The sequence below is a fragment of the Ctenopharyngodon idella genome, chromosome 12, assembly GCF_019924925.1.
Source record: "Ctenopharyngodon idella isolate HZGC_01 chromosome 12, HZGC01, whole genome shotgun sequence".
Taxonomy (NCBI): Eukaryota; Metazoa; Chordata; class Actinopteri; order Cypriniformes; family Xenocyprididae; genus Ctenopharyngodon; species Ctenopharyngodon idella.
Window position 1 is genome coordinate 24,965,256 of NC_067231.1, and position 26,881 is coordinate 24,992,136.

Below are 26,881 nucleotides of genomic sequence, written 5' to 3' on the forward strand. Positions count from 1 at the left end.
AACATTTTATTATTTGATTTTCTGTGACCTAAACTAAAGTGAGAACTATTTACTCCTAACCATATGAAGAACTCCTTTACTACTGGTTTAGAAAAACTATTAATCACTTATATGGACTACAATATAAACTAAATTAACTATAAACTAATAGCTTGCAAATGATTTATAAAGACTTTATTACTGTACACTTAATGTGCCATAAAGTGTTACCAACACTGGTATTATTTAACTTGCAGTTACATTTTTGTTGTGACTGTTGTGTAGAAGAGTAAAGCTTGTGGTTAGGTTGTGGGTGGCTACAGGAATTAAGTGTATTGCCGCACCTAATAATATATCTGTGGTCATGTCAGTGCAGTGACAAATAACTTCTTACTTGTACAACATAATTGAACATTAAACCAACATGTCTTACCATGTACTCAGGGCATTAGGTAGGGTTTTATAATCCCAAAGGTCCCAAAATTGGGCTAGTTAGGGTTGTTGGGTGCATATGTGCATTTCAAGACGTCTGAAGGCCAACAAAGTAAGACAACAATAGCTTTAAAACCTGGCCAGTGGGCAGTAGATAATTTGTCAATATGTCCTCTCCTTATCTCCATCACTTTCTTTTTCTTTCAGTCTCTTTATCTTGCCCTGTCTCTTCCCCTCCTAAAGCTGAGCTTTTACTGATAGTTTTCATTTTTGTCTGTGTCAGTGAAGTAAACATAGGGTCAACTGTTTATGCTTTATGAATCATTTTTAAGTTAATTTACTGAAGGCTACCAGACAATATGTACATAATTCTTATTAAACTTATGCCTAATGAAAACATCTTTGTTAATGTTTCTTTTCCCCTCACGTTGACAGTTAGGCCTACTTGAATCACGTAAATTATATAGGCCTATTTTCAATTTAAAATGGCGAAATTAGACAAAAGTTTATTAGTCTGCGTGATTATTTTTGTCGGTCTTTTAACATTTCTATTATAAACAGGTGTCAAATAAGAAATGTTTAGTTTAGCAACTTACATCTTATCCCTCGTACTTTGATTTGATTGGTCATCTCAAATATTTTGACATTGACGAGCGGTGACAGACCGCTGAGGCAGCTCAGATGATAAGATCTTCGTGTTGTGCAATTTAGTCCCTTTCAAGGAAAGTCTTCTCACTCGGCGGACATAATTGCAACGCCTCCGCGCAGCTATTTCGGGCATTCAAAACCAAGTCCTATCTATTTGAAAGGGAGAATCCTGAAATTTCAAAAAATGCTTGGCGAACTCACAATTAATTAACATATTTCAAATCAGCAACAAAATCTGACATGAACTGTCTCATAAATGTTGTTTCTTATGCTCAAATAGCGTTAAAATGCTTATTTTTCAGGCTAGAAGAGCCAATGCGCATGTGCAGTCCTGAGCGCGAGTCTCGGGTTTCTATGGGAACCGGAGCCTCTAACTGCAGCTGCAGTGACGCAATGAATTTATCTATCAGTGATTGGCTCTTTTACTTAGAAGGCGGGACGTATTCCGCCATATTGCGCATTGCAGTTTCTCTCATTTTGCAATATCCTTGCAGCATTACAGTAGAGTTAAAGTTATTACTTTATTATTTCGCAACATTTTTTTATCTACACCTCGGAAAAATACCGAGGTCCGGACCTCGGTGACCACATAACTGGCTATGGCCATGCTCAAAAACACATTTGGTGCTCAGGAAACATTTCTTATTATTATCAATGTTGAAAACCGTTGTGCTGCTTAAAAAAAAAATTGTGGGAACCATGGCAGATTTTGTTTTTCAGGATTCTTTGTAGAATAGAAAGTTCAAAAGAACAGCATTTATTTAAAATGGAAAACTTTTGTTACATTTATAAATTACTGCCACTTTTGATCAGTTTGCATCCTTGCTTAATAAAATATACATTTCTTTAAAATCGTTCTGACCCCAATCTTTTGAAAGTTAGTGTAAAATTTCTAAATGAACTTGATCTTTTCCTTCATGACAGTTGCTTTCAGCATCAGTGTTGATCCTTGTTCCAACTATGAATCCCTGGATCGTCCCTGGAGAGCCACAAATGAAAGTGGATTGTGGATCTGTGATGGCTCTCTCTCCTGGAGTGGCTGGTACCGATTTTTCTACAATGGAATGGACATCCAAATGCCAGAAAGCTGTGTTAGTGGAGGCAGCTGTAACACGGATATCAGTCTGTCGCTCAATGGTTCCCATCCTCAGATAGAGGATGGAGTGGTGACCAGGGACATCTGTGGAGCGAGTTTTTGGAATGGCAGCGTTGATCGATTCTCACCTATCAGAGTCAAAGCTTGCCCAGGCGATTACTATGTCTATGAACTTGTGAAGCCACAATATGGGTGTTCAGCATACTGCACTGGTACTGTGTTTTTCTTCAGCTTTTCATAATGTAGCCTATGTGTTTTGTAAACTTTAATTTTCATCACTGTCTTTTATTTTTCTCCCCCCTTTTTAGATATCAGCACAATATCCCAGACCACTTCCACTGCAGGTCCAGCTATGATTACTGAATCCAGCCTTACCACGTGTAGGTTGCCATATACTATTAAAATAATGAATCACGCACATTGAAATTAGACACTTTTTCTTTTGAAATTTGTCATCATTTATTCATCCTTATTTCTTTTCAAAACTGTATGTATTTCTTTCTATACGGAACACAGAAGAAGATATTTTGAAGAAAGTCAGTAACCAAAAAGTTTTGACTCGCATTGTATGGACATAAAAAAACAAAACAAAAAAAGAGATGTTTCTCAAATATCTTATTTTATGTTCCACAGAAGAAAGTTAATAGAAGCTTCTAATTCTAAGAGAAAATCATTTTAACTCTATAAGATATAGACCACACACTAATATATCTATCATTATAGTGATTGTTCATGGTGTGAATAGGACTTTAGAGTCATGAGAATTCCAAAACTTGTTACCATAGTATAGTACAGTGGTCTTTTCACTTTTCACTTTTGTTTTACTTTTCAAACAGTAGGCTACCAAAACTTTTTATCTGTGCTTAAGTGCTTATAAGTGCTTAAAATCAAAAGAAATGTATTACTGTATTCACTGAATGTAGGTCCAAAAATCTGCAAAATCAATTACATGACATACAATCAATGGGACATTTTGTAAATATACGCCATATTGATAGCATGTAATATTTTTATTTTTTCTCCCCAGCTTAGCATAGTGACATATGAATTTGCACCACAGTGACACATTTAGCATTTGGCATTTGCTTTTCTCTGTTGTTTGTGACTAATATACTGGTGTATACATGTGTAAGAACCTCTCACTGGTACTAAATTGTCAGGATTTGAACTTGTTTCTTTTGGTTTCATCAGTTGCCATCAACACCGATTATGACCCATGCTACAACTACAGCATTCTCGACAACTACTGGAGAAACACCCTCAATTACTGGTATATGTATGGATATATATCTGGACATGATGACACTCTAGTTGAATGGGATGGCTGGTATCGATTCTACATTAATGGATCGAGTGCTCAGATGCCTGAGTGGTGTTTCAGTTCAATGTCATGTGGAGGTTATAGTTCTCTGTGGCTCGATGGCTCTCATCCTCAGCTAGAAGACGGAGTTGTTTCTCGTGACGTCTACGGCTCTGTTAATGGCCAGTGCAGTTCCTACAGATCTGACCCAATCCAAGTCAAAGCTTGTTCTGGAAATTACTATGTCTACAAACTAATAAGGCCAAAGCCATATTTAATCCACAATACATAATGCACTTTTTATATTTTCACTGTAGTTACATTCAGCACTCTAAATACTGATCCCTGCTACAACTACACCAGTCTGGATGAGCCTTGGAGAGCCACGGACAATTCTTACACCAGTAATATGTGTGATTATAATGTCAACTGGAATGGCTGGTACAGGCTGTTCTACAACGGTCAGAGCGTCCAGATGCCAGAGTCATGTGTTAATAGCAGCATGTGTGGCACTTCTAACCCACTGTGGCTCAGCAGCCCTCACCCACAGCCAGAAGATGGAGTGGTGACCCGGCAAGTGTGCAGTTCCACTTGGAGTGACTGCTGTGGTTACAGATCTCATCCCATACAAGTCAAAGCCTGTCCAGGAAATTTTTATGTGTACGAGTTTGTCAGGCCACTATTGTGTGCATCTTACTGTGCAGGTAAATGTATTTTCATCATTTAAACTCCTTGGTTTGGGAATTTTTTTTTTAGGTTGTGTTTGAAAATGATGGACTTTAATGTAATAAAATGTTCCTGGTAACAGATGTCACAAGCCTTAACATCCCATCTGTGTCTACATCATCATCTACAACAACAGTGCCAATCCTACCCCTACAATCCATTACTGAGCCTGTCAGTGTCCCAGGTAAGGTATTGTACTTTTTCCTAATGTGTATATATATATATATATATATATATATATATATAAAAGACCATCGTCTTTAGAACTGTAACTTTAATTTTCGTAGAACATTGCTAGGGGGATTTTGTGTGATAATCTGGTATAGAACATTATGTAATTGTTACATTTTTATTTATATTATTTTAAGTTTTATTTTCAAAACCATAATCTAATCTTCCCTGAACTTTGCAGGGGAATTGTTAGTCTATATTTATAGGCTACTTGTAGAATGAAGATCACTACTACTACTGCTACCTTACACTATGGGATTTGCAGTCAAAATGCATTATGAAAATCAGATTAATGTAATAAATCCGAAATTTTGATGCAAACATATTTTCTGCTCCAAACTAACCTTTTTTTTTTTTTTGAGGCCAGCTTCACATATTTCTCTAGAGAAACCTAGCTGGTCTTATTATTGCTACTGCCTAGTATAATCTCTAGACCAGTGGTTCTCACCTGGTTTGACTAAATTTATATATATATATGCAAGTGTGTGTGTATATAGGCTGCAGTATATAAAAGTACCTTCCCACTTTACTTAACATACATAAATTATAAGAATATGACTACTACTGATAAATAACAGTATAAAGTAAGGCAATTAAATAGTAGTCCCGACTCCCAAACTAGTTTTTGTTAATACAATGAAGTTTACTGAACTTACTGTTGGTAGCCACCACAGTCATCAAAATATACAAAAATAACGCAAAAAGTGAAAATTAAGTAGTATTATGCGGTTATGAAAACAACAGTTACCATGGTACAATACTAACATAAACACGGACACACTGATCCTGATGAATGGAATGAGCATCATGCATGCAAATCCTTCCCAGCTAACACACGAAGTACAAGTTACGTAATTGGTACTTTTTGGAAATTAAATGACTTACTAATTTACAACATAACTACGACGTTGCATGCTCGTAATTTATTTTGCTCTATATAGCGCGCGCCTCCGCATTTGCACGTGCAGTTGAAGAGTGCTTTCTACGAGCATCTCACAGGACAGGAAAGTTTGTTTTTCTGAGGTGAGAGACTTTTTATTTCGCAACAAGTAAGTTACGAAAATAACGTTGGAATGATGACACAAACTGTCGTTATTCCAGTTTATTGGTTCGCTGACTCACATTCGTTTATCTTTTTTATTTTTTTATTTTTTTTATGATGACTGAACAATGAATTTATTTGTAAATTAAAATAAGTGTTTTAAACGTTACTAAAATAATTAACTTGTATAAAATCGAACAGAACATGTTTAAACTGTTTTTGTTTCTTTGCTAAAAATTTAGTAAAATTATGTAGCCTACATTTACGACATTAAGCTTATTACATTTAAATGTAAGCTTATTCAATTCTTAATGTTTAAAAGTTTTTCAATGTTTTTAATGTTTTAAAAGCCATAGGCTGTTGTGAGGGCACTGATTTTGCGGAATATGCTAATTTAGCCTACTTTATTATATACAGTATCCTACTGAAAATAGGCCTAGCCTAGGCCTATATAGGCCTTGTATGGTGCAGAGGTACAGTATAAATTTCGGAAACATAAGCATTAGTTGGCTTTTTTGAACGATTCATTAAACAATGGATCAAAACAAGACATGACTTATTGATGTAATGTTGCAGCAGGTTTGCATAAATATGTTTTAGAATTTAGCTGTTAAAGAAACATTAGCTGAACGTTGTTATAATAATGCAAAACTTGTTAGGCTTGTTGGCTTTTCTAAATTGTCTTGTCTAAGTGAAAAGATTCTCTACAATTTGCTGTGTAGAACTCATGTCTATATGTAATTTTAATTTTTTTTTTTTTTTTTTTTTTCCTTCACAGCCCTCCCCTTTGACCCCTGCAATAACTACACTGTACTGGACAATCCTTGGAGAGCAACAGACAATCGATATACCTTCAGTTTGATGTGTGACACTTCTGTCAACTGGGTCGGATGGTATCGTCTCTTCATTCACGGCCAGAGTGTTCATATGCCAGACACATGTGTTGATCAGCTAAGCTGTGGCACTCATGCCCCACTGTGGCTAAATGGTTCACATCCACAAGTCGAGGATGGAGTGGTCACCCGAGGTGTCTGCGGTCACTGGATGAATGACTGCTGCTATTTCCAATCCAGTCCTATTCAAGTTAAAGCCTGCCCAGGCAATTACTATGTCTATGAGTTTGTTAGCCCAGATCTCTGCTTTAAGGCCTACTGTGCAGGTAAGCATAATTTGCATTCACCTATGTAGGCTATATGTTTGTGTAGTATTGTATTACATCTATAGTTTGTTAGACCATCTGTCTGTTTTGGCATATTATAGAGGTAAAGTAAATACATTAAAAGCACCTTTTGTACATATGTAATTGATTTTTGTATCTGTTTATTAATTTATATTCATTAAATGTTTTGCAGATGTTAGGAACATAAGCATCAACAATCCTACTGTCACTCCAGAGACAACCATGGCTGGTAATGTAGTATGCTTAGCAATGCCCTCTATTATGGAGTGCCGAAGCTGCTGAAATAATAAATAAATAAATAAATAAATAAATAGAAATAGAAATAAATATACAAAGAAATATAAAAAAGTGTATGTATACTTTTCCTTATTTATGTGTAATTGTATTTTTTCCACATTTATTGATTTTTATTTATTTCTACATTTATTTATGTTCATATTTATTAATTTCTACATTTCTTTGTCTGTATGGTAATGAGGGGGCATGTTTTACCTCAGACATAGTAATCAAGCTCAGAGTGTCAAGGGCAAAGCTTTGAGGCCACAGTGACACCTTGTGGTGTGACTAAACAAAATGCAAGTAATGCAGACACCTCTTTGCATGCCCCTTTCGTCTGATTAGTCAACAAAATACTGCAATGAAATACTGTCAATGAAATACCATCTTCTTACTGCAACCGCAAGCTTATAATACATTTTCAGCGGAAGAGACGCGACAAGTGTGCCAAACTGTTCACGAGAGTCAATAAAGAAATCTTTTCTCGGCTGATGCTTGTCATTGACAAAGTACTTTATATAGGTACTTTAGTATATAGGCAAGCAGATGAGCCCAGAATATAAAAGAAATGTGCTAAACACTTTGCGTTCATATTCTGGGCTCATTTGCTTTCCTGTACATAGGCCCATTATAAACACACTGAACACTGAATTTACTTCAGTATCACCATCTTGGTCCATTAAGCCGCGTTAAAATTTTTCTATGGTTTTCTCTGCAAGGAAAATGTTTAACATGCAAATGAACTTGTTGCGTTCATATTCTGGGCTCTTCTGCTTGGTTGTACATAGTATGCTTTTTTAAAAAGTTATGTACTGAATTTGGTCTTTTATACTGCACACGCTTCTAATATAAGATCTGTTAAAGATGCGGTTTCTGTTTATGTGTGCCAAGGGATTCTAGAAATCCCAGACAGACGATTTTTTTACGGACATGTCCGGGATAAAGAGTATGTGTATGGTTACCATATATACATACAGTTACTGTACATATATAATACAGATATTAAATGACTTAAACCATGATGTAGGAATTTGGCCATATTGCCCATCTCAAGTCAATCATTCCCTGTGTGACTTGCAAAGGCACGTCCGCACACCTCTTGCATTTTGTTTGGTCACATCACAAGGTGTCACTGTGGCCTCAAAGCTTTGCCCTTGCCTACGCCAGCACTCTGAGCTTGACTGCTATATCTGGGGTAAAACACGCCCCCCTCATTACCATACGGACAAAGACATGTAGAAATAAATAAATGTAGACAAATACATATATATTAAATACATAAAAGTGGAAATAAATACATGTATAAATAAATTAAAAAATAAATAAATGTGGAAAAAAATACAATTATACATAAATAAGAAAATAGAAGAATAAATACATTTGTGTTTTTTCATTTCTTTGTGTATTTATTTATTTATGTATTTATTTTTGTTTTTTAAATTTATTTTTTTATTTTTTTATTAGTTCAGCAGCTTTGGCATTCCATATTCTACTGACTTTTGACGTTTTGACAGGATATATCATGAAGATCTGTGTTATTCATTAGCGGTGTGTTTGTGTCTGTACATATACTGTAGATAAAACAGTGTTTTACATGCAACTAGTTCCTTTGCAGACCTATATATATATATATATATATATTAATCCTATTTTTTCTGTTTTTGGTTTTCGTAACAGAGGCTGTCCGCATTGACCCCTGCTACAACTACACAGCCCTGGATGAGCCTTGGAGAGCAACCAACAATAGCTATTCATTCAACTGTGATGCTAATGTCAATTGGGTCGGCTGGTATCGTCTTTTTATTCAGGGTCAAAATGCTCAGATGACAGAAACATGTGTTGAAGAGTTGAGCTGTGGCACTCTTGCTCCACTGTGGCTAAATGGTCAACACCCAAGAGTCGAGGACGGGGTGGTCACCCGACATGTCTGCGGCCACTGGAACAATGACTGCTGCAATTATGAATTTAGGTCAATGAAAGTGAAAGCCTGTCCTGGCGATTATTATGTATATGAGTTCATCAACCCAGTGTTCTGCTATACGGCATACTGCGCAGGTAAATGTATTTACATTCACCCTTGCATATGTAAGTGTATTTTATGTATGTGACTAATATTTATCCAAAACTTTTCAGGAACAAGTCTAGTTGTGTCTGGGTAAAGTCGATAAAACAGAGTAGAATGTATAATCTCCATTTTACCAAAGGAAACTTGATGAAGGAAATCATGACAATGATTATATAACAATGATTACTTATACAACTAAATAAATAGCAAATATCATAACAATATAATAATTAAAGCTACACTATGTAACTTAAAAGAAATAAAAATAAATAAAACTAGGCATCTTTTGGTTGTGCTTTAACTGGTCCTCTGCATAGATGAATGTGTTTTGCGGCTCAGGCATACACATGGAAATTGCCGTTGTTTTTACTTATTGGAAACACTGATGTTTTTAAATTAGGAATGTAACATTTTACATTTCAAGTCCTTTGCATTAGACACGATTGCTAGTGTGACGAGGCCAAATGTTATATAGTGAACTCATGCTACTCTTAGAGAGCTAGATCAATTCAGTAAAATATCTTACAAATGATTACCCATAATAACAGAGATAAAGATTTACCAATCAGAGGATCGTAGCAAACATTGCCCTTAAGTCAATAGTTTTATTTTGTACAGTTATTGATTTTTTATTTTTTTTAATTGTCATTCACATTGCTACATGGAAGTGCAGTACGTAGTAGTCTTGTACCTTTTTCTTGATTTCTTTTTTTAACACTTTTTGCTTTAAATCAAAGTTTGTAATGCTGGAATGATTGTGGTGGTTGGCTTGGTTCAACACTTTTTATTGAAAAACATTTTTAATCCTTCATGGAGAAAATGAATAGGAAATACGCTTCCAGAATCAAGGCCACTTAAAAGGTGGACGATCACTGTTGCACTCTGTAGGCATATCAGACTTGCCATGTAATATGGTAAAATTTTTTCTTATTTTTCTCTTTAGAGGAGAGCAACACCACCACCACCACCAGATCAACCCTTCCCTCAGGTCTTTTCATATACTTTATGAAGGTTATGATTTTTCAATAGAAAAATCATAACTGTGACTTAGAACTCTACTGAAGAACTTTTTCACATCCTCATGGAGACAGTGAATAGGAAAAATGGACAATCACTGTTGCGCTCTATAGGGATAGTTTCACTGTCCAATAAAATGGTGGACGGTTTTAAGTATATTAAAATGGAGAATCGAATCAAATTAATTGAATCACATCGGATTTCCATGTGAATCGTCTCGAATCGAATCGTTCTGAATTAGCAAAAATCGTTCTTGAATCGAATCGAGCACCCATGAATCGGGAATTGAATCGATTCGCTGTATACCCAAAGATTCACAGCCCTACTACCATTGCATCAAGCCTTCCCTTAGGTATTTTTGAAAAAAAAAATTGGGGGGAAAAATTGTTACTGAAAAGGTGGACGGTCACTGTTGTGCTCTGTACGCACATAAAAATTGATATGTAAAATGATAAAAAATCTGTTTTTGAATGTTTTTTTTTTCTTTCCAGAAGAGAGCACCACACACATGACCACCACCATTGCATCAAGCCTTCCCTCAGGTATTTCTGAAACTATTTTTTGTGGAAAAATATGGCCACTTAAAAGGTGGATGGTCACTGTTGTGCTCTGTATGCATATGAAAGTTGATATGTAAAATGGTAAAAAAAAAATCTGTTTTTAATTTTTTATTTCCTTTCCAGAAGAGAGCACCACACACATGACCACCATTGCATCAAGCCTTCCCTCAGGTATTTTTGAAACAATTTTTGAGGGGAAATGGCCTCTTAAAAGGTGGACGGTCACTGTTGTGCTCTGTATACACACAAAAGTTGACATGTAAAATGGAAAAAAACCCAATAATCTGTTTTTAATTTCTTTTCCCCTTTCCAGAAGAGAGCACCACACACATGACCACCACCATCGCATCAAGCCTTCCCTCAGGTATTTTTCAGACAATTTTTGGGGTAAAATATGTCCTCTTAAAAGGTGGACAGTTACTGTTGTGCTCTGTATGCACGTAAAAGTTGATATGTAAAATGGCAAAAAAAAACTCTTTTTTTAAATGTTTTCTTTTTTTTCTCTTTCCAGAAGAGAGCACCACACACATGACCACCACCATTGCATCAAGCCTTCCCTCAGGTATTTTTGAAACTATTTTTTGTGGAAAAATATGGCCACTGAAAAAGTGGACGGTCACTGTTGTGCTCTGTATGCACGTAAAAGTTATGTAAAATGGCAAAAAAAATCTGTTTTTAAATGTTTTCTTTTTTTTCTCTTTCCAGAAGAGAGCACCACACACATGACCACCACCATTGCATCAAGCCTTCCCTCAGGTATTTTTGAAACAATTTTTGAGAGGAAATGGCCTCTTAAAAAGTGGATGGTTACTGTTGTGCTCTGTATGCATATCCGAGTTGGCACTTAAAATGGTAAAAAATCTATTTTTGAATGTTTTTTTTTTTTCTCTTTCCAGAAGAGAGCACCACACACATGACCACCATTGCATCAAGCCTTCCCTCAGGTATTTTTGAAACTATTTTTTGTAGAAAAATATGGCCACTTAAAAGGTGGACGGTCACTGTTGTGCTCTGTATGCATAAGAAAGTTGATATGTAAAATGGTAAAAAAAAATCTGTTTTTAATTTTTTTTTTCCCTTTCCAGAAGAGAGCACCACCCAAATGACCACCACCATCGCATCAAGCCTTCTCTCAGGTATTTTTGAAACTATTTTTTGTGGAAAAATATGGCCACTTAAAAGGTGGATGGTCACTGTTGTGCTCTGTATACACATGAAAGTTGATATGTAAAATGGTAAAAAAAAATCTGTTTTTAATTTTTTTTTTCCCTTTCCAGAAGAGAGCACCACACACATGACCACCATTGCATCAAGCCTTCCCTCAGGTATTTTTGAAACAATTTTTGAGAGGAAATGGCCTCTTAAAAGGTGGATGGTCACTGTTGTGCTCTGTATGCATATGAAAGTTGATATGTAAAATAGTAAAAAAAAATCTGTTTTTAATTTTTTTTTTCCCTTTCCAGAAGAGAGCACCACACACATGACCACCATTGCATCAAGCCTTCCCTCAGGTATTTTTGAAACAATTTTTGAGAGGAAATGGCCTCTTAAAAGGTGGACGGTCACTGTTGTGCTCTGTATACACATGAAAGTTGATATGTAAAATGGTAAATAAAAGTTGATATGTAAAATGGTAAAAAAAAATCTGTTTTTAATTTTTTTTTTCCCTTTCCAGAAGAGAGCACCACCCAAATGACCACCACCATCGCATCAAGCCTTCTCTCAGGTATTTTTGAAACTATTTTTTGTGGAAAAATATGGCCACTTAAAAGGTGGATGGTCACTGTTGTGCTCTGTATACACATGAAAGTTGATATGTAAAATGGTAAAAAAAAATCTGTTTTTAATTTTTTTTTTCCCTTTCCAGAAGAGAGCACCACACACATGACCACCATTGCATCAAGCCTTCCCTCAGGTATTTTTGAAACAATTTTTGAGAGGAAATGGCCTCTTAAAAGGTGGATGGTCACTGTTGTGCTCTGTATGCATATGAAAGTTGATATGTAAAATAGTAAAAAAAAATCTGTTTTTAATTTTTTTTTTCCCTTTCCAGAAGAGAGCACCACACACATGACCACCATTGCATCAAGCCTTCCCTCAGGTATTTTTGAAACAATTTTTGAGAGGAAATGGCCTCTTAAAAGGTGGACGGTCACTGTTGTGCTCTGTATACACATGAAAGTTGATATGTAAAATGGTAAATAAAAGTTGATATGTAAAATGGTAAAAAAAAAGTCTGTTTTTAATTTTTTTTTTCCCTTTCCAGAAGAGAGCACCACACACATGACCACCATTGCATCAAGCCTTCCCTCAGGTATTTTTGAAACAATTTTTGAGAGGAAATGGCCTCTTAAAAGGTGGACGGTCACTGTTGTGCTCTGTATGCATATAAAAGTTGATATGTAAAATGGTAAAAAAGAAAGTCTGTTTTTAATTTTTTTTTTCCCTTTCCAGAAGAGAGCACCACCCAAATGACCACCACCATCACATCAAGCCTTCCCTCAGGTATTTTTGAAACTATTTTTTGTGGAAAAATATGGCCACTTAAAAGGTGGACGGTCACTGTTGTGCTCTGTATGCATATGAAAGTTGATATGTAAAATAGTAAAAAAAAATCTGTTTTTAATTTTTTTTTTCCCTTTCCAGAAGAGAGCACCACACACATGACCACCATTGCATCAAGCCTTCCCTCAGGTATTTTTGAAACAATTTTTGAGAGGAAATGGCCTCTTAAAAGGTGGACGGTCACTGTTGTGCTCTGTATACACATGAAAGTTGATATGTAAAATGGTAAATAAAAGTTGATATGTAAAATGGTAAAAAAAAAGTCTGTTTTTAATTTTTTTTTTCCCTTTCCAGAAGAGAGCACCACACACATGACCACCATTGCATCAAGCCTTCCCTCAGGTATTTTTGAAACAATTTTTGTAGAAAAATATGGCCACTTAAAAGGTGGACGGTCACTGTTGTGCTCTGTATGCATATTAAAGTTGATATGTAAAATGGCAAAAGAAATCTGTTTTCAAATGTTTTCTTTTTTTTTCTCTTTCCAGAAGAGAGCACCACACACATGACCACCATTGCATCAAGCCTTCCCTCAGGTATTTTTGAAACTATTTTTTGTAGAAAAATATGGCCACTTAAAAGGTGGATGGTCACTGTTGTGCTCTGTATGCATATGAAAGTTGATATGTAAAATGGTAAAAAAAAATCTGTTTTTAATTTTTTTTTTTCCCTTTCCAGAAGAGAGCACCACCCAAATGACCACCACCATCGCATCAAGCCTTCCCTCAGGTATTTTTGAAACTATTTTTTGTGGAAAAATATGGCCACTTAAAAGGTGGACGGTCACTGTTGTGCTCTGTATACACATGAAAGTTGATATGTAAAATGGTAAAAAAAAATCTGTTTTTAATTTTTTTTTTCCCTTTCCAGAAGAGAGCACCACATACTTGACCACTACCATTGCATCAAGCCTTCCCTCAGGTATTTTTGAAACTATTTTTTGTGGAAAAATATGGCCACTTAAAAGGTGGACGGTCACTGTTGTGCTCTGTATACACATGAAAGTTGATATGTAAAATGGTAAATAAAAGTTGATATGTAAAATGGTCAAAAAAAAGTCTGTTTTTAATTTTTTTTTTCCCTTTCCAGAAGAGAGCACCACACACATGACCACCATTGCATCAAGCCTTCCCTCAGGTATTTTTGAAACAATTTTTGAGAGGAAATGGCCTCTTAAAAAGTGGATGGTTACTGTTGTGCTCTGTATGCATATCCGAGTTGGCACTTAAAATGGTAAAAAATCTATTTTTGAATGTTTTTTTTTTTTTCTCTTTCCAGAAGAGAGCACCACACACATGACCACCATTGCATCAAGCCTTCCCTCAGGTATTTTTGAAACTATTTTTTGTAGAAAAATATGGCCACTTAAAAGGTGGACGGTCACTGTTGTGCTCTGTATGCATAAGAAAGTTGATATGTAAAATGGTAAAAAAAAATCTGTTTTTAATTTTTTTTTTTCCCTTTCCAGAAGAGAGCACCACCCAAATGACCACCACCATCGCATCAAGCCTTCCCTCAGGTATTTTTGAAACTATTTTTTGTGGAAAAATATGGCCACTTAAAAGGTGGATGGTCACTGTTGTGCTCTGTATACACATGAAAGTTGATATGTAAAATGGTAAAAAAAAATCTGTTTTTAATTTTTTTTTTCCCTTTCCAGAAGAGAGCACCACACACATGACCACCACCATCGCATCAAGCCTTCCCTCAGGTATTTTTGAAACTATTTTTTGTGGAAAAATATGGCCACTTAAAAGGTGGACGGTCACTGTTGTGCTCTGTATGCATATGAAAGTTGATATGTAAAATGGTAAAAAAAAATCTGTTTTTAATTTTTTTTTTCCCTTTCCAGAAGAGAGCACCACACACATGACCACCATTGCATCAAGCCTTCCCTCAGGTACTTTTGAAACAATTTTTGAGAGGAAATGGCCTCTTAAAAGGTGGACGGTCACTGTTGTGCTCTGTATGCATATAAAAGTTGATATGTAAAATGGTAAAAAAGAAAGTCTGTTTTTAATTTTTTTTTTCCCTTTCCAGAAGAGAGCACCACCCAAATGACCACCACCATCACATCAAGCCTTCCCTCAGGTATTTTTGAAACTATTTTTTGTGGAAAAATATGGCCACTTAAAAGGTGGACGGTCACTGTTGTGCTCTGTATGCATATGAAAGTTGATATGTAAAATGGTAAAAAAAAATCTGTTTTTAATTTTTTTTTTCCCTTTCCAGAAGAGAGCACCACACACATGACCACCATTGCATCAAGCCTTCCCTCAGGTACTTTTGAAACAATTTTTGAGAGGAAATGGCCTCTTAAAAGGTGGACGGTCACTGTTGTGCTCTGTATGCATATAAAAGTTGATATGTAAAATGGTAAAAAAGAAAGTCTGTTTTTAATTTTTTTTTTCCCTTTCCAGAAGAGAGCACCACCCAAATGACCACCACCATCACATCAAGCCTTCCCTCAGGTATTTTTGAAACTATTTTTTGTGGAAAAATATGGCCACTTAAAAGGTGGACGGTCACTGTTGTGCTCTGTATGCATATGAAAGTTGATATGTAAAATAGTAAAAAAAAATCTGTTTTTAATTTTTTTTTTCCCTTTCCAGAAGAGAGCACCACACACATGACCACCATTGCATCAAGCCTTCCCTCAGGTATTTTTGAAACAATTTTTGAGAGGAAATGGCCTCTTAAAAGGTGGACGGTCACTGTTGTGCTCTGTATACACATGAAAGTTGATATGTAAAATGGTAAATAAAAGTTGATATGTAAAATGGTAAAAAAAAAGTCTGTTTTTAATTTTTTTTTTCCCTTTCCAGAAGAGAGCACCACACACATGACCACCATTGCATCAAGCCTTCCCTCAGGTATTTTTGAAACAATTTTTGAGAGGAAATGGCCTCTTAAAAGGTGGACGGTCACTGTTGTGCTCTGTATGCATATTAAAGTTGATATGTAAAATGGTAAAAAAAAATCTGTTTTTAATTTTTTTTTTCCCTTTCCAGAAGAGAGTACCACACACATGACCACCATTGCATCAAGCCTTCCCTCAGGTATTTTTGAAACAATTTTTGAGAGGAAATGGCCTCTTAAAAGGTGGACGGTCACTGTTGTGCTCTGTATGCATATGAAAGTTGATATGTAAAATGGTAAAAAAAAAATCTGTTTTTAATTTTTTTTTTTTTTCCCCTTTCCAGAAGAGAGCACCACACACATGACCACCATTGCATCAAGCCTTCCCTCAGGTATTTTTGAAACTATTTTTGAGGGGAAATGGCCTCTTAAAAGGTGGACGGTCACTGTTGTGCTCTGTATACACATGAAATTTGATATATAAAATGGTAAAAAATCTATTTTTGAATTTTTTTTTTTTTCTCTTTCCAGAAGAGAGCACCACACACATGACCACCACCATCGCATCAAGCCTTCCCTCAGGTATTTTTGAAACTATTTTTTGTGGAAAAATATGGCCACTTAAAAGGTGGACGGTCACTGTTGTGCTCTGTATGCATATGAAAGCTGATATGTAAAATGGTAAAAAAAAATCTGTTTTTAATTTTTTTTTTCCCTTTCCAGAAGAGAGCACCACACACATGACCACCATTGCATCAAGCCTTCCCTCAGGTATTTTTGAAACTATTTTTTGTAGAAAAATATGGCCACTTAAAAGGTGGATGGTTACTGTTGTGCTCTGTATGCATATCCGAGTTGGCACTTAAAATGGCAAAAAAATCTGTTCTTAAACGTTATCTTTTTTTTTCCCTTTCCAGAAGAGAGCACCACATACTTGACCACTACCATCGCATCAAGCCTTCCCTCAGGTATTTTTGAAAGTATTTTTTGTGGAAAAATATGGCTACTTAAAAGGTGGATGGTTACTGCTGTGCTCTGTATGCATATAAAAGTTGATATGTAAGATGGTAAAAAATCTGTTTTTAAATGTTTTCTTTTTTTTTCCTTTCCAGAAGAGAGCACCACACACATGACCACCATTGCATCAAGCCTTCCCTCAGGTATTTTTGAAACAATTTTTGAGGGGAAATGGCCTCTTAAAAGGTGGACGGTCACTGTTGTGCTCTGTATGCATATGAAAGTTGATATGTAAAATGGCAAAAAATCTATTTTTGAATGTTTGTTTTTTTTTCTCTTTCCAGAAGAGAGCACCACCCAAATGACCACCACCATCGCATCAAGCCTTCCCTCAGGTATTTTTGAAACTATTTTTTGTAGAAAAATATGGCCACTTAAAAGGTGGATGGTTACTGTTGTGCTCTGTATGCATATCCGAGTTGGCACTTAAAATGGCAAAAAAATCTGTTTTTAAACGTTATCTTTTTTTTCCCTTTCCAGAAGAGAGCACCACATACTTGACCACTACCATCGCATCAAGCCTTCCCTCAGGTATTTTTGAAACAATTTTTGAGGGGAAATGGCCTCTTAAAAGGTGGACGGTCACTGTTGTGCTCTGTATACACATGAAATTTGATATGTAAAATGGTAAAAAATCTATTTTTGAATTTTTTTTTTTTTCTCTTTCCAGAAGAGAGCATCACACACATGACCACCACCATCGCATCAAGCCTTCCCTCAGGTATTTTTGAAACTATTTTTTGTGGAAAAATATGGCCACTTAAAAGGTGGACGGTCACTGTTGTGCTCTGTATGCATATGAAAGCTGATATGTAAAATGGTAAAAAAAAATCTGTTTTTAATTTTTTTTTTCCCTTTCCAGAAGAGAGCACCACACACATGACCACCATTGCATCAAGCCTTCCCTCAGGTATTTTTGAAACTATTTTTTGTAGAAAAATATGGCCACTTAAAAGGTGGATGGTTACTGTTGTGCTCTGTATGCATATCCGAGTTGGCACTTAAAATGGCAAAAAAATCTGTTCTTAAACGTTATCTTTTTTTTTCCCTTTCCAGAAGAGAGCACCACATACTTGACCACTACCATCGCATCAAGCCTTCCCTCAGGTATTTTTGAAAGTATTTTTTGTGGAAAAATATGGCTACTTAAAAGGTGGATGGTTACTGCTGTGCTCTGTATGCATATAAAAGTTGATATGTAAGATGGTAAAAAATCTGTTTTTAAATGTTTTCTTTTTTTTTCCTTTCCAGAAGAGAGCACCACACACATGACCACCATTGCATCAAGCCTTCCCTCAGGTATTTTTGAAACAATTTTTGAGGGGAAATGGCCTCTTAAAAGGTGGACGGTCACTGTTGTGCTCTGTATGCATATGAAAGTTGATATGTAAAATGGCAAAAAATCTATTTTTGAATGTTTGTTTTTTTTTCTCTTTCCAGAAGAGAGCACCACCCAAATGACCACCACCATCGCATCAAGCCTTCCCTCAGGTATTTTTGAAACTATTTTTTGTAGAAAAATATGGCCACTTAAAAGGTGGATGGTTACTGTTGTGCTCTGTATGCATATCCGAGTTGGCACTTAAAATGGCAAAAAAATCTGTTTTTAAACGTTATCTTTTTTTTCCCTTTCCAGAAGAGAGCACCACATACTTGACCACTACCATCGCATCAAGCCTTCCCTCAGGTATTTTTGAAACAATTTTTGAGGGGAAATGGCCTCTTAAAAGGTGGACGGTCACTGTTGTGCTCTGTATACACATGAAATTTGATATGTAAAATGGTAAAAAATCTATTTTTGAATGTTTTTTTTTTCCTCTTTCCAGAAGAGAGCACCACACACATGACCACCACCATCGCATCAAGCCTTCCCTCAGGTATTTTTGAAACTATTTTTTGTGGAAAAATATGGCCACTTAAAAGGTGGACGGTCACTGTTGTGCTCTGTATGCATATGAAAGTTGATATTTAAAATGGTAAAAAAAAATCTGTTTTTAATTTTTTTTTTCCCTTTCCAGAAGAGAGCACCACACACATGACCACCATTGCATCAAGCCTTCCCTCAGGTATTTTTGAAACAATTTTTGAGAGGAAATGGCCTCTTAAAAGGTGGACGGTCACTGTTGTGCTCTGTATGCATATTAAAGTTGATATGTAAAATGGCAAAAGAAATCTGTTTTCAAGTGTTTTCTTTTTTTTCCCTTTCCAGAAGAGAGCACCACACACATGACCACCATTGCATCAAGCCTTCCCTCAGGTATTTTTGAAACTATTTTTTGTAGAAAAATATGGCCACTTAAAAGGTGGATGGTTACTGTTGTGCTCTGTATGCATATCCGAGTTGGCACTTAAAATGGCAAAAAAATCTGTTTTTAAACGTTATCTTTTTTTTCCCTTTCCAGAAGAGAGCACCACATACTTGACCACTACCATCGCATCAAGCCTTCCCTCAGGTATTTTTGAAACAATTTTTGAGGGGAAATGGCCTCTTAAAAGGTGGACGGTCACTGTTGTGCTCTGTATACACATGAAATTTGATATGTAAAATGGTAAAAAAAAATCAGTTTTTAATTTTTTTTTCCCTTTCCAGAAGAGAGCACCACATACTTGACCACCACCATCGCATCAAGCCTTCCCTCAGGTATTTTTGAAACTATTTTTTGTGGAAAAATATGGCCACTTGAAAGGTGGACGGTCACTGTTGTGCTCTGTATGCATATGAAAGTTGATATTTAAAATGGTAAAAAAAAATCTGTTTTTAATTTTTTTTTTCCCTTTCCAGAAGAGAGCACCACACACATGACCACCATTGCATCAAGCCTTCCCTCAGGTATTTTTGAAACAATTTTTGAGGGGAAATGGCCTCTTAAAAGGTGGACGGTCACTGTTGTGCTCTGTATGCATATTAAAGTTGATATGTAAAATGGCAAAAGAAATCTGTTTTCAAGTGTTTTCTTTTTTTTCCCTTTCCAGAAGAGAGCACCACACACATGACCACCATTGCATCAAGCCTTCCCTCAGGTATTTTTGAAACTATTTTTTGTAGAAAAATATGGCCACTTAAAAGGTGGATGGTTACTGTTGTGCTCTGTATGCATATCCGAGTTGGCACTTAAAATGGCAAAAAAATCTGTTTTTAAACGTTATCTTTTTTTTCCCTTTCCAGAAGAGAGCACCACATACTTGACCACTACCATCGCATCAAGCCTTCCCTCAGGTATTTTTGAAACAATTTTTGAGGGGAAATGGCCTCTTAAAAGGTGGACGGTCACTGTTGTGCTCTGTATACACATGAAATTTGATATGTAAAATGGTAAAAAAAAATCAGTTTTTAATTTTTTTTTCCCTTTCCAGAAGAGAGCACCACATACTTGACCACTACCATCGCATCAAGCCTTCCCTCAGGTATTTTTGAAACTATTTTTTGTGGAAAAATATGGCTACTTAAAAGGTGGATGGTTACTGCTGTGCTCTGTATGCATATAAAAGTTGATATGTAAGATGGTAAAAAATCTGTTTTTAAATGTTTTCTTTTTTTTTCCTTTCCAGAAGAGAGCACCACACACATGACCACCATTGCATCAAGCCTTCCCTCAGGTATTTTTGAAACAATTTTTGAGGGAAATGGCCTCTTAAAAGGTGGACGGTCACTGTTGTGCTCTGTATGCATATGAAAGTTGATATGTAAAATGGCAAAAAATATATTTTTGAATGTTTTTTTTTTTTTCCTTTCCAGAAGAGAGCACCACCCAAATGACCACCACCATCGCATCAAGCCTTCCCTCAGGTATTTTTGAAACTCTTTTTTGTGGAAAAATATGGCCACTTAAAAGGTGGACGGTCACTGTTGTGCTCTGTATGCATATGAAAGTTGATATGTAAAATGGTAAAAAAAAATCTGTTTTTAATTTTTTTTTCCCCTTTCCAGAAGAGAGCACCACCCAAATGACCACCACCATTGCATCAAGCCTTCCCTCAGGTATTTTTGAAACTATTTTTTGTGGAAAAATATGGCTACTTAAAAGGTGGATGGTTACTGCTGTGCTCTGTATGCATATAAAAGTTGATATGTAAGATGGTAAAAAATCTGTTTTTAAATGTTATCTTTTTTTCCCTTTCCAGATGAGAGCACCACATACTTGACCACTACCATCGCATCAAGCCTTCCCTCAGGTATTTTTGAAACAATTTTTGAGGGGAAATGGCCTCTTAAAAGGTGGACGGTCACTGTTGTGCTCTGTATGCATATTAAAGTTGATATGTAAAATGGCAAAAGAAATCTGTTTTCAAGTGTTTTCTTTTTTTTCCCTTTCCAGAAGAGAGCACCACACACATGACCACCATTGCATCAAGCCTTCCCTCAGGTATTTTTGAAACTATTTTTTGTAGAAAAATATGGCCACTTAAAAGGTGGATGGTTACTGTTGTGCTCTGTATGCATATCCGAGTTGGCACTTAAAATGGCAAAAAAATCTGTTTTTAAACGTTATCTTTTTTTTCCCTTTCCAGAAGAGAGCACCACATACTTGACCACTACCATCGCATCAAGCCTTCCCTCAGGTATTTTTGAAACAATTTTTGAGGGGAAATGGCCTCTTAAAAGGTGGACGGTCACTGTTGTGCTCTGTATACACATGAAATTTGATATGTAAAATGGTAAAAAATCTATTTTTGAATTTTTTTTTTTTTCTCTTTCCAGAAGAGAGCACCACACACATGACCACCACCATCGCATCAAGCCTTCCCTCAGGTATTTTTGAAACTATTTTTTGTGGAAAAATATGGCCACTTAAAAGGTGGACGGTCACTGTTGAGCTCTGTATGCATATGAAAGTTGATATGTAAAATGGTAAAAAAAAAATCAGTTTTTAATTTTTTTTTTCCCTTTCCAGAAGAGAGCACCACACACATGACCACCACCATCGCATCAAGCCTTCCCTCAGGTATTTTTGAAACTATTTTTTGTGGAAAAATATGGCCACTTAAAAGGTGGACGGTCACTGTTGTGCTCTGTATACACATGAAATTTGATATGTAAAATGGTAAAAAAAAATCTGTTTTTAATTTTTTTTTTCCCTTTCCAGAAGAGAGCACCACATACTTGACCACTACCATTGCATCAAGCCTTCCCTCAGGTATTTTTGAAACTATTTTTTGTGGAAAAATATGGCCACTTAAAAGGTGGACGGTCACTGTTGTGCTCTGTATACACATGAAAGTTGATATGTAAAATGGTAAATAAAAGTTGATATGTAAAATGGTCAAAAAAATGTCTGTTTTTAATTTTTTTTTTCCATTTCCAGAAGAGAGCACCACACACATGACCACCATTGCATCAAGCCTTCCCTCAGGTATTTTTGAAACTATTTTTTGTGGAAAAATATGGCCACTTAAAAGGTGGACGGTCACTGTTGTGCTCTGTATGCATATAAAAGTTGATATGTAAAATGGTAAAAAAAAAGTTTGTTTTTAATTTTTTTTTTCCCTTTCCAGAAGAGAGCACCACACACATGACCACCATTGCATCAAGCCTTCCCTCAGGTATTTTTGAAACAATTTTTGAGAGGAAATGGCCTCTTAAAAGGTGGACGGTCACTGTTGTGCTCTGTATACACATGAAAGTTGATACGTAAAATGGTAAAAAAAAGTCTGTTTTTAATTTTTTTTTTCCCTTTCCAGAAGAGAGCACCACCCAAATGACCACCACCATCGCATCAAGCCTTCCCTCAGGTAATTTTGAAACTATTTTTTGTGGAAAAATATGGCCACTTAAAAGGTGGACGGTCACTGTTGTGCTCTGTATGCATATGAAAGTTGATATGTAAAATGGTAAAAAAAAAATCTGTTTTTAATTTTTTTTTTTTTTCCCCTTTCCAGAAGAGAGCACCACACACATGACCACCATTGCATCAAGCCTTCCCTCAGGTATTTTTGAAACTATTTTTGAGGGGAAATGGCCTCTTAAAAGGTGGACGGTCACTGTTGTGCTCTGTATACACATAAAAGTTGATATGTAAAATGGTAAAAAAAAATCTTTTTTTAATTTTTTTTTTTCCCTTTCCAGAAGAGAGCACCACCCAAATGACCACCACCATCGCATCAAGCCTTCCCTCAGGTATTTTTGAAACTCTTTTTTGTGGAAAAATATGGCCACTTAAAAGGTGGACGGTCACTGTTGTGCTCTGTATGCATATGAAAGTTGATATGTAAAATGGTAAAAAAAAATCTGTTTTTAATTTTTTTTTCCCCTTTCCAGAAGAGAGCACCACCCAAATGACCACCACCATTGCATCAAGCCTTCCCTCAGGTATTTTTGAAACTATTTTTTGTGGAAAAATATGGCTACTTAAAAGGTGGATGGTTACTGCTGTGCTCTGTATGCATATAAAAGTTGATATGTAAGATGGTAAAAAATCTGTTTTTAAATGTTTTCTTTTTTTTTCCTTTCCAGAAGAGAGCACCACATACTTGACCACTACCATCGCATCAAGCCTTCCCTCAGGTATTTTTGAAACAATTTTTGAGGGGAAATGGCCTCTTAAAAGGTGGACGGTCACTGTTGTGCTCTGTATGCATATTAAAGTTGATATGTAAAATGGCAAAAGAAATCTGTTTTCAAGTGTTTTCTTTTTTTCCCTTTCCAGAAGAGAGCACCACACACATGACCACCATTGCATCAAGCCTTCCCTCAGGTATTTTTGAAACTATTTTTTGTAGAAAAATATGGCCACTTAAAAGGTGGATGGTTACTGTTGTGCTCTGTATGCATATCCGAGTTGGCACTTAAAATGGCAAAAAAATCTGTTTTTAAACGTTATCTTTTTTTTCCCTTTCCAGAAGAGAGCACCACATACTTGACCACTACCATCGCATCAAGCCTTCCCTCAGGTATTTTTGAAACAATTTTTGAGGGGAAATGGCCTCTTAAAAGGTGGACGGTCACTGTTGTGCTCTGTATACACATGAAATTTGATATATAAAATGGTAAAAAATCTATTTTTGAATTTTTTTTTTTTTCTCTTTCCAGAAGAGAGCACCACACACATGACCACCACCATCGCATCAAGCCTTCCCTCAGGTATTTTTGAAACTATTTTTTGTGGAAAAATATGGCCACTTAAAAGGTGGACGGTCACTGTTGTGCTCTGTATGCATATGAAAGCTGATATGTAAAATGGTAAAAAAAAAATCTGTTTTTAATTTTTTTTTTCCCTTTCCAGAAGAGAGCACCACACACATGACCACCATTGCATCAAGCCTTCCCTCAGGTATTTTTGAAAGTATTTTTTGTGGAAAAATATGGCTACTTAAAAGGTGGATGGTTACTGCTGTGCTCTGTATGCATATAAAAGTTGATATGTAAGATGGTAAAAAATCTGTTTTTAAATGTTTTCTTTTTTTTTCCTTTCCAGAAGAGAGCACCACACACATGACCACCATTGCATCAAGCCTTCCCTCAGGTATTTTTGAAACAATTTTTGAGGGGAAATGGCCTCTTAAAAGGTGGACGGTCACTGTTGTGCTCTGTATGCATATGAAAGTTGATATGTAAAATGGCAAAAAATCTATTTTTGAATGTTTGTTTTTTTTTCTCTTTCCAGAAGAGAGCACCACCCAAATGACCACCACCATCGCATCAAGCCTTCCCTCAGGTATTTTTGAAACTATTTTTTGTAGAAAAATATGGCCACTTAAAAGGTGGATGGTTACTGTTGTGCTCTGTATGCATATCCGAGTTGGCACTTAAAATGGCAAAAAAATCTGTTTTTAAACGTTATCTTTTTTTTCCCTTTCCAGAAGAGAGCACCACATACTTGACCACTACCATCGCATCAAGCCTTCCCTCAGGTATTTTTGAAACAATTTTTGAGGGGAAATGGCCTCTTAAAAGGTGGACGGTCACTGTTGTGCTCTGTATACACATGAAATTTGATATGTAAAATGGTAAAAAATCTATTTTTGAATGTTTTTTTTTTCCTCTTTCCAGAAGAGAGCACCACACACATGACCACCACCATCGCATCAAGCCTTCCCTCAGGTATTTTTGAAACTATTTTTTGTGGAAAAATATGGCCACTTAAAAGGTGGACGGTCACTGTTGTGCTCTGTATGCATATGAAAGTTGATATTTAAAATGGTAAAAAAAAATCTGTTTTTAATTTTTTTTTTCCCTTTCCAGAAGAGAGCACCACACACATGACCACCATTGCATCAAGCCTTCCCTCAGGTATTTTTGAAACAATTTTTGAGAGGAAATGGCCTCTTAAAAGGTGGACGGTCACTGTTGTGCTCTGTATGCATATTAAAGTTGATATGTAAAATGGCAAAAGAAATCTGTTTTCAAGTGTTTTCTTTTTTTTCCCTTTCCAGAAGAGAGCACCACACACATGACCACCATTGCATCAAGCCTTCCCTCAGGTATTTTTGAAACTATTTTTTGTAGAAAAATATGGCCACTTAAAAGGTGGATGGTTACTGTTGTGCTCTGTATGCATATCCGAGTTGGCACTTAAAATGGCAAAAAAATCTGTTTTTAAACGTTATCTTTTTTTTCCCTTTCCAGAAGAGAGCACCACATACTTGACCACTACCATCGCATCAAGCCTTCCCTCAGGTATTTTTGAAACAATTTTTGAGGGGAAATGGCCTCTTAAAAGGTGGACGGTCACTGTTGTGCTCTGTATACACATGAAATTTGATATGTAAAATGGTAAAAAAAAATCAGTTTTTAATTTTTTTTTCCCTTTCCAGAAGAGAGCACCACATACTTGACCACTACCATCGCATCAAGCCTTCCCTCAGGTATTTTTGAAACTATTTTTTGTGGAAAAATATGGCTACTTAAAAGGTGGATGGTTACTGCTGTGCTCTGTATGCATATAAAAGTTGATATGTAAGATGGTAAAAAATCTGTTTTTAAATGTTTTCTTTTTTTTTCCTTTCCAGAAGAGAGCACCACACACATGACCACCATTGCATCAAGCCTTCCCTCAGGTATTTTTGAAACAATTTTTGAGGGAAATGGCCTCTTAAAAGGTGGACGGTCACTGTTGTGCTCTGTATGCATATGAAAGTTGATATGTAAAATGGCAAAAAATATATTTTTGAATGTTTTTTTTTTTTTTCCTTTCCAGAAGAGAGCACCACCCAAATGACCACCACCATCGCATCAAGCCTTCCCTCAGGTATTTTTGAAACTCTTTTTTGTGGAAAAATATGGCCACTTAAAAGGTGGACGGTCACTGTTGTGCTCTGTATGCATATGAAAGTTGATATGTAAAATGGTAAAAAAAAATCTGTTTTTAATTTTTTTTTCCCCTTTCCAGAAGAGAGCACCACCCAAATGACCACCACCATTGCATCAAGCCTTCCCTCAGGTATTTTTGAAACTATTTTTTGTGGAAAAATATGGCTACTTAAAAGGTGGATGGTTACTGCTGTGCTCTGTATGCATATAAAAGTTGATATGTAAGATGGTAAAAAATCTGTTTTTAAATGTTATCTTTTTTTCCCTTTCCAGATGAGAGCACCACATACTTGACCACTACCATCGCATCAAGCCTTCCCTCAGGTATTTTTGAAACTATTTTTTGTAGAAAAATATGGCCACTTAAAAGGTGGATGGTTACTGTTGTGCTCTGTATGCATATCCGAGTTGGCACTTAAAATGGCAAAAAAATCTGTTTTTAAACGTTATCTTTTTTTTCCCTTTCCAGAAGAGAGCACCACATACTTGACCACTACCATCGCATCAAGCCTTCCCTCAGGTATTTTTGAAACAATTTTTGAGGGGAAATGGCCTCTTAAAAGGTGGACGGTCACTGTTGTGCTCTGTATACACATGAAATTTGATATGTAAAATGGTAAAAAATCTATTTTTGAATTTTT

General features: G+C 36.0%; 1 protein-coding gene across 1 annotated transcript in view; it reads left to right on the forward strand.

Moving 5' to 3' along the window:
* Nucleotides 1–5,942: 5,942 nt before the first annotated feature.
* Nucleotides 5,943–26,881, forward strand: part of LOC127524008 (pancreatic secretory granule membrane major glycoprotein GP2-like) — a 32,470-nt gene continuing 11,531 nt past the window's right edge. Inside the window, exons 1-3 of the mRNA XM_051915281.1 lie at nt 5,943–6,613; nt 6,807–6,863; nt 8,588–8,965. Coding sequence (XP_051771241.1) covers nt 6,316–6,613; nt 6,807–6,863; nt 8,588–8,965 — 733 coding nt within the window. The 5' untranslated portion in view covers nt 5,943–6,315. The remainder of the gene's footprint in view (nt 6,614–6,806; nt 6,864–8,587; nt 8,966–26,881) is intronic.